Source organism: Chinchilla lanigera, unplaced genomic scaffold, assembly GCF_000276665.1.
Source record: "Chinchilla lanigera isolate Chin_1 unplaced genomic scaffold, ChiLan1.0 scaffold00016, whole genome shotgun sequence".
Classification (NCBI taxonomy): Eukaryota; Metazoa; Chordata; class Mammalia; order Rodentia; family Chinchillidae; genus Chinchilla; species Chinchilla lanigera.
The window spans coordinates 4,422,912-4,438,919 of NW_004955417.1; the positions used below are offsets into that span (position 1 = coordinate 4,422,912).

General features: G+C 34.3%; 1 protein-coding gene across 1 annotated transcript in view; it reads left to right on the forward strand.

Moving 5' to 3' along the window:
• The window catches only part of Cnbd1 (cyclic nucleotide binding domain containing 1), a 376,001-nt gene that overhangs the window by 15,175 nt on the left and 344,818 nt on the right, over positions 1-16,008 (forward strand). The window contains exon 2 of the mRNA XM_005381753.1: positions 5,477-5,549. Coding sequence (XP_005381810.1) covers positions 5,477-5,549 — 73 coding nt within the window. The remainder of the gene's footprint in view (positions 1-5,476; positions 5,550-16,008) is intronic.

The window sequence follows — 16,008 nt, forward strand, 5'->3', positions numbered from 1 at the left end:
GCAGAAGGATTGAGAGTCAACCCAGCCTGGACAACATAGTGACTTTGAGAGAATCTACCTCAAAATGAAAAATAAAAAGGCTTGGAGATATAGCTCACTGCAAAGACTCTGGGCTCCATCCCCAGCACTGAAAAATAATTAGGATATTATCACAATAGTACAGATAACTCTGGGAAAACCTCAGCAGGATCCTTATCTCTTTTGCATGCATGTGAGGAGCCCTCCACAGTGTGCACACCGTGCAGATCAATTTTGTGGTCTTTATTGTTCGTAGGATTGGAGAGGATGATCTAGAGATATTCAGGCTCTATTTCAAAGGAAGTAGAGTTGACAGTCTTCATAATTTTCTGGTTCTGAAGAAGACAGGGTAGAGGAAGATACCAATATTGGCCATAGAGTTGTAAGTGGTAGGGATTTTCTTAACCCAGATAAATATTTTAGGAGATGATCAGATTTTTTTTTTTTTTCCTGAGACAGTGTTATAGTTTGTGTCTGGGCGTCCACCTAAAGCCTCATGCAGTCATGGGGTGGGCTTTTAATCCAATGCTGGGATTATGGGTGTAAGTGCTATACCCGCCCTGGGGCAGATAGTTTGCACACAGTGTAAGGGAGGGAAAGAGACTGCTTACCCTCATTTCTCCCTTTTGCTCTTATTGTTTTTGCTGTGTTCCACCGCCATGAACACTTGCCCTCTGCCATGTGCCACTCTGCCTTGGAGCCAGCCAAGTATGGAGGGAAACCTTCACAAATTGTAAGCTAAATAAACCTTTCCTTCCTTCATTTTGGGCATGAGGTGTTTTGTCTCAGCCATGAGAGAAAAGTAACCGAGGCAGACAGAGTCTTACTATGTAGTTCAGGCTGGTGTCAAAATCACTGTGATCCTCCTGCCTCAGGCTTCGAGTGCTGGGATTACAGGCATGCAACACTATGCCTGGTGAAGATCAGGTTTTTGAGGAAAGGAAATGTGGGAGGAATTTTAAGGGAAGCTTTGGTTATTTCGAGTTTGCCTTCCTGAGTGACTTTCAGGTGAATGTTAGTGGAGTAAGGTTCAGAGGTCTGGGCTGGAGAGTCTGAGAGGAGAATCCTGAATGTGCATGTGAGAGTTGAAAACATGGGGGTGGATGAATGTGGATGGGTAAAATTGTGCAATAAGAAGCTCTATGCTGAGAAAGATGGAGGTACAGAGAATGAATTCTTGGACAACATTAATGCTTATAGAACAAAGACTGGAGTCAGTAAGCAGACTGATGAAGAGGAAGCAAGAAAAGAGAATGGTGTTGCTGAAGAGAATGGTGTTCCTGGTTGGAAGAAGCTGCCCAAGTGTCAACTCTCACTCAGATAAAGAGTGCAGAGATCTCTGGAGCAGAAGCTATAAGATATTGCTCATTTTCGCAAAGCCAATTTCTGTAAATAGTGAAGGTGGAAGATAAATTAGAGAAGATGAAGAAGAGAATTTGAGTTGAAATAGTGTTGAATGTCCTTTCCCAAAAGTGTTGTATGTAAAGGGAAGTTATTGTGATAATTTGTTAAAAAACAGTCCCCTCTTCTCTTCTCAGCTAATAAGGTTCTATGCTAACATCTGAAAGCACTTGGGTAAGAATCAGAACAATATTGGCCCACTTGGGCAACTGATCCTATTGGAGTGCCAACCTTTATACCTAGATGACCTGGATGAGGCACTCTTTCTTTGTCTTGATGACTTATTTAGTTGCTATTTTTGAAACGCTTTATGTTTACTCAATGCTATTTGATGAATAATTAAATTTGGAATTTTAGAAAACAAAAAGAAATAATTATACCATTAACCATTAATATAGGTATGCTTAATGATCTCTTACTGCAGAAATTCAGACTTAATTGCAGGGATATTTCCTCTTAGCACTGAATCCCTTATCCAAGTGTACAGGAGAATTTTAGTCATGCTCAGAGTCCTTTCCATTTTTCCTGTCCGGTTTCTGGTTAGTGTCAGCCCTGTGCTGGAATTCACCTTCTGCTTATCATAGTATAAGGGCTGCTGTTCTTAATACAAAAAGTTAGGTTTCTAATAGTTCTGTTGCTATTGCTGCTGAATTGGTATTTTTTTGATCTGTTAATTGTGTGGAGCGAGTTTCATTTACCATTGGATTAGTTATTTGTGTATACTGCAGCCACTTTGAAGAGGTTTCAATCTTCTTTTCCAGCTAGCTGTACATTTCCACAGGGTTACTGTGACATTTTCTCTGTGTCTATGCTGTCCCTGTCTTTCCCCTTGGCTTTTAGCCACTCAGATAAGCCTATGGCAGTTCTAATGTGCAGTATTCTGTACCTTAGAATACTAATATTCTAATGTATAATTAGAATTAACTAATACATGGCAGTTCTATATGTACCATATTCTCATGCTTTACTTATTTCATTGAACCTCTCTGCTTTCTGCAATATCTATATGTAGCTGCCCATATCTATATCTACATCTACATCTATATTTACATCTATCTGTGTCTATCTTCCTGTACCTCAATGTATACTTTTTTCTTAAGGGAAAGTTTGTTAGGGAAAATCGTTTACAGTTAACACAAAATAAGTTTTTCTCTGTATATTGCAAACTTAGAGCAGGTGTTATGGAACATATCCAGATCTAGATCAGTCACTCACAGTTACATTTTTGTTACAAGAACAGTAAAATCTATCTATTTAAGAAAAAAATTCCTTGAATAATAGTGATTTACTAATTTTGTTGTCATCAAGAAAACCATTTTAAGAAATTTTATTACTCTTATGAGAAACACACTGTACTTCATTTAGCATACTACACAAATGAATATATATCTACCCGCAATCAATAGTAGTGCATATAAACAAAAGATCATCAATGTACTACTAAGATAAAACATTGGAAGTTTGTTTTTCCATTGCAGTAATATGCAGTGAATCTTATTTATATTAAGACAATTAGCTTTTGAATGTACAGTAGAGTTCTAGTTTAGAATTAATTTGTAAACAACCTTTCATGTCAGCTTCTATTTCATTCATACTATGGCCAAAATCCTTGATATTTATCCTATAATAGGTTTAAGCCTCTATTATGGTTTGTGTCTGGATGCCCCCATAATGTCTTACACATTTGTTGGGCAAACTTTGAGAGTTTACCATTGGTCATGGTCCAATGCTGGGACTATGGGTGTGAGTGCTACACCCATCCTAGGGCAAATAGCCTGCATACAATGTAAGGAGGGAAAGAGGCTTGCTCTCTGCCACTCCTCCCTTTTGCTCTTGATGCTTTTGCTGTTCTCTGCCACCATGAACTGTTGTCCTCTGCCGTGTGCCCCACTGCCTTGAAGTCAGCCAAGTATAGACTGAAACCTCCACAGACTGTGAGCTAAAGAAACCTTTCCTTCCTTATTTTTGGGCATCAGGTATTTTGTCTCAGCAGTGAGAGAAAAGTAACCAAGACAGCCTCCTTTTACTTTTGGCAAAAGCTTCACAAAGGAATAATCACGAGAGGGAAAGAAAACCTGGAAAGAATTGTAAACTTGGTACTGTTTAAAACTCTTTAAACTTTATCCCTGTATTAAATTCAACCACTAGCAAAGCTCATCTGGTCTTCACATAGTTACAATTTCATGTTGAAACCTTTAGCTCTTTTCTCTTTTATGAATGAGTCTGCTTTGAAAGACCAGATGCACTATGTTGCCCAGCAGTTCATGCAAAAGCCCTTGTGACAAATACCTCTCAGAGCTGAGAATCAGTGAAGAAATTCTTTGATGAATTAAAGTGTCCTGCTGCTAGGTTTCGAGTGCTATGTAACCTGTTCTGTTTGTGAGTTTATTTGTCTGTTCTGAGCCAAGTATAAAGCTGTGTCTTCAACTGCTGTGGCTTTTCTCAGAGAAGATGATTTTTATATAAAAAGAACAGTGGCATTTGCAATTTTCTGTTCTTTTCTAGCAATTTCTTAGTCTTAAAAGTTTGTTTTGTGTTTTTTTTTGTTAACTGCTTTAGCTGAAGAATATTTTTTATGTTCTTTTTTGTGCTCAGAATTTGTCCAAGCTTGACCTTTTGTTTTTTTTTCCCAAATCTCTGTCCTTTCCGAAGGACCCTCTCCTTTCCCTGTCTGAAGCACTCACCAGAGCTGTCACTGACACTAGCCTTGAACTACATTAGGTAAATGGACTACATGAATATTCCACACAAGTGTCTTTCCAGGCCATGTGCTTAAACATCCACTATGCTTAGATTTTATATATCTTATATCAGAAATATCAGCATATTTAATATTGGTAATATTTTTATATCTTCCTATTTCCTTTTATCTGTCTTTCATATTGCTCTTATACTTTGGATTAATCATATGAGAGAAACCTCATGGTATTTAGGTTTATGTGTCTGATTTATTTCACTTAACATTAAGTTTTCAAGCTATAGACATTCTTCTACAATTGACTCAAATGTGTCCTTCTTTATTTTTATTTTTTATTTTTCCAGTACAGGGAACCGAACTCACAACCTCGCACTTGCCAGGCAGGTGCTGTGCCACTGAGCTAAATCCCCAGCCCCTGTATCCTTCTTTATAGCCAAGTAGTATTCTACTCTTTATTGGTATCAGATTTTCTTTATCCATTCTTCTGTTGATGGACATCTAGGCTGCTTCCAAGATTTACCAGTTCTCCAAAAGTAGAATGTGATCACTGAACACCTTTTAAAAAGTTTTATAAATGCATTAAGCCACTGATTTTCTTAATCATTTTCTCCAGTGACAGAAATAATATGCATAGTATTTGTTACTGCTTTCTGTTTTATAGCATTTCTAGCAGCATTTATAATTCTGGAGTAACCAGAAAGCATGTGAGGTGAGTGTCCATTATTGTAAGGATGCTGATCGTAATCAATACGCTGCCTTCCAGGACATCTGCTCATTCTGGCACTGGGAAATAATCACAATTAATTTGATCCTTGGGTATGATTGTTCTTTTTCCACTTTCAAGGAATCTTACTTTTGAACTTCAGAAGGAATTGTGAACTTATTTGAGTGAATAGATGGTGATTGGAGGGAGGAAGAGAGAGAGGGAGAGAGGGAAGTAGGGGGAAAGAGGGGGGGAGGGAGAGAATCACATATCAAGAAAGCTGTGTTTGTACTTTTTGAATTGCCATGTGTGGCATAGTTCTGGAAACAGTTCATATTCTAAAGTTACTGGGAAAGAATTCTGAAACACTTATTTTTAGACAAATGACATTGTAATGCACATAAAACTTCACCATTTACAATTAAAAGCTGCCAGACCAGATTTAACATCAATGAAAAAAAATTACATTCTTTCCTCATTTTAATCACGCTATTCAGTTCTGTTTGTGTACCAAACAAAGACTGTTAATACCTCACTTCCACAGTCACTGAATTCTTTTTCTATGATGAATGTTTGCAATTAAACTCCATTTACACACTTGGTTAATAAGATTACAAAAAAATTACTCACATTTTTAATTGATTTTTTTTTTGCAGGCTTGAAAATACCTAAGCAAATTAATTATGGTCAGTTGGAAGCATTATACCACATTAGAAGTATTCATCACAGGTGAGTTATTCGTGCATTTCTTTTTCTGTCATTGAAATGAATATGAATATGCTTGTTTTATGGATAAAGTATGGCAATAAACCATTTCTGACTCTCATAGGTGTCTGATTTACTGCACAGATAAAAACACTTGAAAACCTGGAGATTATTTCTTCAGATGGAAGGGGCTGAATATATGTCATATTTTAAGGAAACAATTTAGTGTGGAACAAACATAACTCATCCTGCGCTGGGCCTTTTTTTTTTTTTTTTTTACAACTTAAAAAGCAGTCATAGGGAAAAAAAAGGTTTAAATGGCTGAAAACTCAAATATTGACTTAAATAACTATCTGAGCAGTACGCCGGGGATCTTAGTTGAAATACTTCCCAGGGAACTGGGAAATATCATTGTTCAGAGATTAGGATTCTTAAGATTTGCAATACTTGGAGGTACAATTTTAAAAATCTATTTTGGTGGCAAGTCCTTTCCTTGAGTTGTATTTTCAAAATTATAAAACTGGCTATTTTCTCCCCTACCCATCTATGTTAATCCACTCTCCCACCTTCATTCAGCAATGCGACTGTGTCTCCTTATTATGGGATTATTGAGAAAATACCACAGGTTTACAGATTTTCACTCCCTCTTTTATAACGTCTCTAACTCACATTCTCTCTAGCACTTCAAATTATCTCATTATTTTCAGGTGTCTTCCCATTTCTTCTTTTTTTAAAGAATGTGGGCGGGATTCGTTGTTATTCCTTGGATTTCTACCAATTTGTTTTTTAACTTTTACACTGCTCTCTTCTCGTTCCCAGTGTCCTTCAGCATAGAGAAAAGTGAGTTACATATGTTTAAAAGTAAGGTTTCCTGGTTACCCGCTGTGTGTCCCTGGAGTTGCTGCTTAATTTCCCCGACTCCGCACTTGTGAATTGATGGTAAACGTACGCTTTTCCAAGGATTATTTGGACAATTAAATGAGCTTATATGTATAAAAACAGTGCCTGGCACTCAATGAGAATTCTAGATGTGTATTTTTATGATTGTCATTATTCACAAAAGCTCCTCCAAGGTTTCAACTGTACTTAAAATTTTTACTATAGAAGTTCTGCACCTATCTCAGATGTTAGTTCTTTCTATTAATGCCCAAGAATCTAGTTTGGGTTTCAAAACTGAATGCTCCCTTTTGCTTTCTTTTTTAAAAATTCAGTTCATTGGTAGAATTTAGAATAATCACATTCATCATAGGGAATTCATAGCCCTACTTGATATATCTCTATTCCTCTTTTTTTCCCCATTTATCTCCCCTCCCTTTAATCCTTCTTCCCTAAGCTTTGCCTTCATTTTATCCTCCTTTTCTCATTTTTAAAATTTTCTCTTTCTTCTTTTTCCCCTCTCCACTCTCTAGTTTCTCTTCCCATTTGGACAATTTCTTCTTATTTCACAATATCTATTATACATTTTGGTCCTCATTTACATTTCTAGTTTCTCACACAAGAGAGACAATGTGGTGCTTATATATGTGCACCTGATTTATTTATTTCACTTAAGGGTGTAGTCTCAAAATGCATCCATTTACTTAGAAATGTCTCAAGCTTATCCTTCTTTATGGCTGAGTAATAGTCTATTGTATAAAAAAACACATATCTTCTTTATCCATTCATCGGTTGATGGGCATTTAGGCTGTTTCCAAGATTTACCTACTGCAAACTGTGCTTCTTTTAACATGGGTGTGCATATATCGCTGTGGTATGATACTTTTAATTATTTGGGGAAGATTCCAAGAAGAGGAATATGGGACCGATAGTCTTAGTTTTTTGAGGATCCTCCGTACTGATTTCTACAGTGGTTGAGAGTCTACACACACCCGATCTAGTCTGATCTCAGAAGCTAAGCAGGGTCAGGCTGGTTAGTAATGGATAGGAGACTTTTTGTTTTGTTACTCATTTCTTTTTCCAATGTGTTTCTAGATTTTTTATTTCTTAGGAAGTTCATAATAAAAGAGATGTAATCATCTAGGTTTGAGTTTGCCAAAGTATCCATTCTAAATAAAATGTACAACCTCCTTCTTCCTCTTCAAAATGTGTTAGATTCTAAACTTTTTCTCCTATCAGAATAGAGATAGTAGATTGACACATTATGCTGAGATTTTTGATCAAGGGTAAAAGAAAAAAATTAATGCAAAAGGGAGGATGTTACTTTGGATTTCTAAATTACTGGGGCAAGATTTTTTATTCAAGCTCTGTGAAGGTAAGTTTATTTTATATACTTTATTGCTTCCTATCTCTTGACAGCATAGCATTCGATATTTTAAACAGAATTTCATTTTAATATTTAATAGAAATAGATATATTCTTTATGCTTCTAAATTATTCATGAGTTCTCTATGTTGATTATAAATAAAATTAGGATAGATATAGATTTATAGTGTGATTTTTAGTAGTGTCTAAAGAAGTAATCATATTAAAATATTTTCAATAGACAAACCACAATAATGTATATTATAGAGTAAAACATCAAATTATAATATGTATGAGGTTGTTCTCTTACTATTGAGTTGTTTGATGTAGACATATATTTGATATAAAATCCCTTATTCAAAAATTCAAAATCTGAAATGCTCCAAAATTCAATATTTTTTGAGTGACAACATGACACCACAAGTGGGAAATTCTATACCTGACCTTATGTAATGCATTGCAGTCAAAATGTAAGTGTACTAAAAATATGGTATAAAATTACCTTCTGTATAAAGAGCTATGCATATAAGGGGTACATGAGACAAAAATAAATTTTGTATTTGGACTTTTGGCCCATTTTTAGATACCTTCTCATATATATGCTAATATTTCAACATTGGAAATTATCCAAAATCTGAAGCATTTCTGATTCCAAGCCTTTCATATAAGGATACTTTGTGTGTACAGTGTGGAATGATTAAATTAAAGTAGTTAACTCTCTAGATTTACTTCTTCGTTTCCTATGGTAAGACCATTGGAATTTACTCTCTTGCCTATTTTGAAATTGGCAGCATATTATTTTTAGCTATTATCACCATGGTGAGCAATAGACTTCAAAAACTTATTTGTCCTGTCTAACTGAAACTTTGTATACTTTGATCAAAGTCTCTTCATTATTTCAATGGATTCTTTGCATTTTGCTACTGATTAGCAATACTGAACATTTTTTTGACTCCATGGGCCATTTGTATTTTGAGAAATGTCTGTTTAGATTCTTTGTCCACTTTCAAATGGAGCTATTTGTTTTGTTGTTATTGAGTTGAGTTCCATGTATATTTGGACGTTAACTCTTTATCAGACGTGTCATTTGCAAATATTTTTTCCCATTGTTGAAGATGCTTGTGTATATTTGTGTTTGTTCCCTGGGCTGGGTAGAAGCATTTTAGGTTGATGTGCTTCATATGTTTGATTTTGCTTTTGGTGGCAATATGCTTTCAGGTAATATAAGTAAAATTAATGTGCAGATCAATGCCACAGAACTTTCTTATTTTTCTTCTAATATTTTAAAATACATTTCAAGCCTCATATTGAAATATTGAATCTATTTGTGAAACATGGTCCAATTTACTTCTTCTGCATGAGGATATATAATTCTTCCAATACCATTTTATTGAAGGGCTTGTCCTTTGCTCTTTGTGTGACACTGTCATTTTTGTCAAAAAGTCAACAGGTTGCACATGTGCTTTTCTGCTCTTTCTGTCTGGTTTCACTGGTTCCACTATGTCTTACATTCTGCCTTTAGTGTGCTTTAATTAAAATAGCTGTATAATACATTTTGATCTACCCTAGCTTTGTTTTTCACTGAAGATTGCATGTGCAATTTGAGGTCTTTGTAGTTACATTTGAATTTTAGGATTTTTTTCTATTTCAGGGAAAAGTGCTATTGGAAATTTTAAAGAATTCTTTGAATCTATAGGTCTCTTTGAGTAGTATAGATACGTAAACAATATTAATTCTTCCACTCTGTGAACAAGGGGTACCTTTCCATTTATTTGTGCTTTCAACTTCTTTCACCAGTACAGTATTTCTTAATTTTAAGTATATATCTTTCACTGTTTTATTTTTATTGTCAATTGTGTCTATAATTATAAATGTGATGGTTTTAATTTCTTTAAATGGTTCATTGTTACTGTATATAACACTACTGATTTTTGCATGTTGATTTTTATTCTGCAACTTTATTGAAGTCGTTTATCACTCCTCACAGCTCTTAAGAGCTATTTTAAGGGGCTGGGCATTTAGCTCAGCGGCACAGCACCTGCCTGGCAAGCGCAAGGTCTTGAGTTCAAGTCCCGGTACCAGAAAAAAAAAAAAAGGAGCTATTTTAAATATTTTCAGTATATAAAATCATGTAACTTGTGAACAGATTCAATTCTTCATTTCCTATTAGGTTGTATTTATTTATTTCTCATGCCTAACTGCTTGGGACAAACATTCTACTACTATGTCAAAAACAAGTGGTGAGAATGTATATTTGTCTTGATTCTGATCTTAGAGGAAAAGCTTGTCAGCTTTTCACTGTTGAGATCATTAGTTGTAGGCTATTGACATATGACTTTTATTTGTTATCCTCAGGTAAATTCTTTCTATATCAAATCTGTTGGGAGTTTTTTCTTTTATCATGGAAAGATGTTGTATTTTGTGAATGTTTTCTATTTCTATTGAGATAATCACATAGTGTTTAATCAGTTTTCATGCTAACATGATACAGTACTTTTTCTTTCTGTTTTGCCTAAGTTGAAGGATTACATCCCAGTGATAAATTCCACTGCTTTATGCTGAACGATTTTCATGTGTTGTTGAATATGGCTTGTTAGTATTTTGTTGAGAATTTTTGCATTTATGTTCATTTGGAATGAAGGGCTGTAACAGTCTTTTTGCATAGTGTCTCAGCTTGACGTTTGTATTGGAGTAATGCAGGCCTTATAAAATAAATTTGAATGTGTTTTCTTCATTTTTTTTGGAAAACATTAAAGAAGTGTTGATATTAGTTCATCAAACATTTGGTACCATTCATCTGTGAAGTTAGCTACTAACTTTGGGTTGAGCTAAGTTTTCTTTTTCCTTGAGGTATAAGATTAGATTGATTATTTTAGATCTTCTTTTGATGTAGGTATTTATTGTTATAAACTTACCTCTTAGAACTAACTGCTTTTGCTGCACGTAATAAGATTTGGTTGTCAAGTTCTCATTTTCATTTGTCTTGAGTTATTTTTTTAATTTCTCTACTGACTCATTGATTTTTCAGGAAATTGGTGTTTGATACTAACATGTTGTAAGTTTTTTTTTTTAAAGAGAAAAGAACAAAAACAAAATAACAAAAAAAGACAAAAACAAAACAACACAGAAACTGTATAAATGATACAGAATTTCAAAACAAGATGATAGGAAATCAACCATGATCATTGTATTACTTATTATTATCTTCAAAATAGTTGCTCAGATTACCAGATATAGGTATGAAAGACTGATAAAACAATTAAACATTAACTGTTCCTTTCAATAAACCAATAGAAATTAGCAGTACAATTATTCTATCTTGTGTGTGTGTGTGTGTGTGTGTGTGTATACACACATATATATATATCCCTTCCTTCTTTCTTTCCCTCATCCCGGTTGTCCTTTCTTATTGATGATGTAAATTTTTAAAGATTTCTTTTGTTATTTTTAAGTTTCTCTTTTGACTCATTCATTGTTCAAGAACTTGGTGTTTGATACAGACACACTGTAAATTTTTTTAAAGATTTCTTTTGCTATTGATTTTTACTTGCATGGAATGGGATCAGGAAAGATACTTGATATGTTTCCAGTTCTCTTAAATTCATTAGCATTTGTTTTGTGGCCTAAAACATGATCTACTCCAGAGTATGTTTCATTAGCACTTGAGAGAATGTGTATTCTGTTGCCTGTGGATGGACTTTTCTGTATATCGGGTTCCTTGAACCCACTATATTGTGCTCCCCTGAATTGAAAAATTCAGTGGAAACCCTCAGTATGTGCTTTTACATTAGGCAAATCATGTCCAATGTCTTCTTAATGAGACACCCTTCATGTTTTTAGATTGCTTATATTTTGTCTTTGAACTTTTGATAATTTGATTATGATGTGTCTTGATTAACTCCTCTTTTAGTTGAATTTGATTGCAGGTCTCTGAGCTTCCTGTATCTGGCTATTGGCACTTCCCCTACATATGGAAAAATTTTAGTCATTCTTGTTGAGAGTACCTTTTTAGTCTCTTTTCTTCTCTACTTTAAAAAATGTATTTTAAAGTGCTATTATAAAAATACTAGTTTCCATGATGTCATTTCATAATTTTTCTACTTTTATAATGCTGAGACTCAAACCCAGACTTGTATATGCTAGTGTTTGCCAATTAGTTTTGTGATGGATGGACTAAGAGATCAACATTTATTAGTAATCGATATTATGAATATATAGGCACTTTTTTGAAATAATGATGCAGTTATATTGAATATATATATGTTTTGGCCCTGTTTAAACAGGTTTTAACACCAAAACCATAAGCGAGCCATCAATTATACAGCACTTTCCCACAGATATAATATTAGAGAATTAGAGAATTGTAAAATAGGAAATCAGCTCAGAAGTTATGTAGTGGAAACTTCCTGGTTTGCAGATGATGAACTGTTAATCACTGCTCTTCAGAACAAATGAACTGACTGAACAAGTTATATTGTATTCAATTTTCCAGGATTTTCCTCAGAAGTACCTGAAATTTTATACTTTTATAATAAAAAGTTAAAAGTACTATTATTAAAATTGTAGCAATGAATTAAAATACCTTAACCACATTGAATAATTATTTCTTTCTCATAAGGCAAAGTATATCAAATTTGGAGAGCAATAAGAATTTGAAAGAGGCACTTATGGTGATTTTAATGAGACTCTTGGATACTTTAGTCCTTTAAAATGTATTTATAGCAGTTGGTTCCCCATGATGACTTTTTATTTTTCAAATATATCTTCTGTGTTTTTCTTAATGAGAGTGTTGGTAGTCCTTTTGGCTGAGCAAACATCATTAAATGCGTGGCTTTGGTTTAAAACTAAAGAAATGGAGTGAAGATTTTTATTTTTTAGTAAATAGTTTAGAAGAGGAAAAGATGCAGAAAAAGCTTTGAAAGCGTAGAATATATATACATGAAAGAAATTTATTGAAGTGTGATCCAATGAACACGGCCATTTCTGGAATGCAGCCATTTACAAATCATACAGTTTTCTTTGATGATCACTGGCAAGCACTGTCAATCCAGCACAGCCTTGTGTTTTGGGGTGGCAAGAAATGTGGGCAGAGACATATCAAATCTTACATTTATCTCATAGGCTATTAACAAGTTTGAAGCTTGTAACTCAAGGCATACCTACTGATGCTACTTTAGCTAAAGGATATGCACACTCAATCTGTTGTCTACCCAAAGCAGTAACTTTTGAAGTGGGTATTTGGAAATGCGGACACATTTAGAGTTGCATGATGACTAGGAGGCAGCAGGGATGCAGAAATTTCAGTAATGTGCAGTAAAATCCTGCAGTTGCCCCAATCAAAATGTCAATAGGTGGGGCTGGGGATTTAGCTCAGCGGCAAAAGCGCCTGCCTGGCAAGCGCAAGGTCGTGAGTTTGGTTCCCGGTACCGGAGAAAAACAAAAAACAACCCCCCCAACCACCTCCCCCAAAAAAACCAAAATGTCAATAGCCTCTTTCTCTCAATGCAAATTTTCTAAAATTAGAGGAGTTGATAGTAATAACCTTAGATTTTATTAGCTTGTAAGTTTTGTTGGATCTTAATTTAAGAAATAATCCCGTTCTTTCTGAAAAGCCCACTTTTCTTCCCTATTGTATGTCGGTGTTAACACAAATTGACTCTAGCGTGGAGACAACCATATGAGTGTGGTGCACCACAGAAACGTTATTGTCTACTTTGCTACTTAGAACATAGTTGGCATTCAGAAATGTTGAATGGCTGCCATTCACCAAGTAAATACAGTATAAAATTTTCTTATTCTCTTTCTAACTTATTTCTCTATATATTAAAATGAGATTTCATTGTTCCATTGTATCTTAGTATTTACCATTCATTTTGAAATCTGCTACTCAACTTTAGCTCTAATTAACAGAATCTAAGATTACAACTTACAACTAGAAATTCACTTTAAAATTTATTCTCATTTTACTTCCACATTGTATACTACAATGAGTTAAAACTAGTTTACTTGTAGATTTAATGTATTTTATTTTATGAATAGTTTTAGGTTTACAGAAAAATTGTACAGAAAGTGCCAAGTTACCATAACTCTCCCCAGTCTCTTGCATAATAAATATTTTTCCTAAGTGTGATAATTGGTTATAATTGATTAGCCAATACTGACACATTAATATTAATTAAAGTCCCTAGTTGACATTAAGGTTCACTGTTTATTTTGTACCTCGTAGCAGTTTTGACAAACATATAATGTAACCTTGAACATGAGTTAGAATAGTCCCATTGCTTTTATTTTATTTTTTTATTTAAAGAGAATAGTAAAAAAGAACAATAGGAAAATGCCAACATCACAGGTATAAACAAAACAGAACAAGAACATTAAAAATGATACAGGGTTTCAAAACAAAACGATAGGAATTAACAGTGGCTGTTATACTAAATAGTGTTATTTTGTACTGGGAAATGAACTCACTACCTCAGGCTTGCCACGCAAGGGCTTAAGCCACTGAGCTATACTCCTGGCCTAAATATTGTTGTTTTCAATGAAGATGCTCGGATTACCAGATGTAAGAATAGAAGACTGTTCAAACCATTAAAGAGAATAGAAAAATTATTTAAAAAATCATTAGCGCTGATACAGTTCCACTAGACATTATGGTAGGAATTCAACAATGGTTGCTCTATTGCATATTGTCTTCAAATCAGTTGCTCAGATTACCAGATATGAGCATGCAAAATTGGTCAGAATATAAAAAATTTAAGCATTAACTGTCCCTTTCAATAAACCACCAGATATCAGCAGTACAGTTATTCCAGCTATCTATATCTATCTATCGCTATATATAGATACAGATATAGATGTAGATATTTTGACTTTCTTCTTTCTTTTTCTTCTTTCCTTCATCCCAGTTGTTCCTTCCTTTGAGCAATGTCTTTCCCTTTCATATTATCTATTGCATGTTTTGGGTTTTATTTACACTTGCAGTTACTTAAACTAGGAAGACAATATGGTGTTTACATATGTAGGTCTGATTTATTGCCTTTATGAGTATGGTCTCTAGTTGCATCCATTTTCCTATAAAAGCCTCGAGTTTATCTTTTTTAAAAATTTTTTTAAATTTAAAAACAAAAGGAAGAAAACACTAACAGACAGACAACCTTTTACCAAATAGCAAAAGAACAGTACAGACAATACAGAGTTACAAAGTGATAGGAAATTAACAATGCTTGTTGTATTATATATTGATAGCTTCAAAGTGGTTTCTCATGAAAACAGATAGAGACATGCAATATTGATCAATCAAGGACTCATTAGCAGTTTCTTTCAGCAAAGAAATAGAAGACAGTAGATCTATGTTAACTATCCTGTATATACATACATACAACGTTTCTCCTTCTTTTGCTTCTCTTTTCCCACATCCCAGTTGACCTTTACAATCCAGCATTTTCTTATCATTTCACAACGTCTATCATACCTCTGAGTTTAAATTAACTTTTTCAGGTTTTACACTAGAGAGACAATGCGGTGCTTGCACATGCATGTCTGATTTATTTCACTTATGAGTATGGTCGCTAGTTGTGACCATTTACCTCTAAAAGCCTCCAGTTTATCTTTCTTTGTAGCTGAGTAATATTCCATTACATAAAAGCACCACAATTTTCTTATCCAATCCTCGGTGGATGGATATTTGTGTTGCTTCCACAATTTAGCAATTACAAATTATGCTGCTGTGAACAGAGGTGCACATATATTGATTTGATATGATATTTTTAGATCTTCTTGGAAAATACCCAGAAAGAGAATAGCTGTGTTGAATGGGACCTCTACACCTAGTTTACTGAGGAATCTCCAAACTGATTTCCACAGTGGTTTCACCAGTCTGCATTCCCACCAGCAGTGGAGAAGGGTTTCTATTTACCCACAGCCTCGCCAGCATTTGTTATGGATTGATTTCTTAGTGCTAGCCATTCTTACCGGGGTAAGGTGGAATCTCAGTGTTGTTTTAATTTGCATTTCTCAAATGACAAATGATGTTGAACATTTTCTCATGTACCAATTTGCATTTTGTATTTCATGATCTGAGAAGTGTGTATTCATCTTAGCTGCCCATTTTTAGATTGGGTCTTTGAATTTGGGAGGATTGGTATTTTTAAATTCTTTATATGTTCTAGATAGAAGACCTTTGTCCAAGGGACAGTCAGCTAAATTTTTTTCCCAATTTGTGGGTTTTCTTTTTACTCTGCTG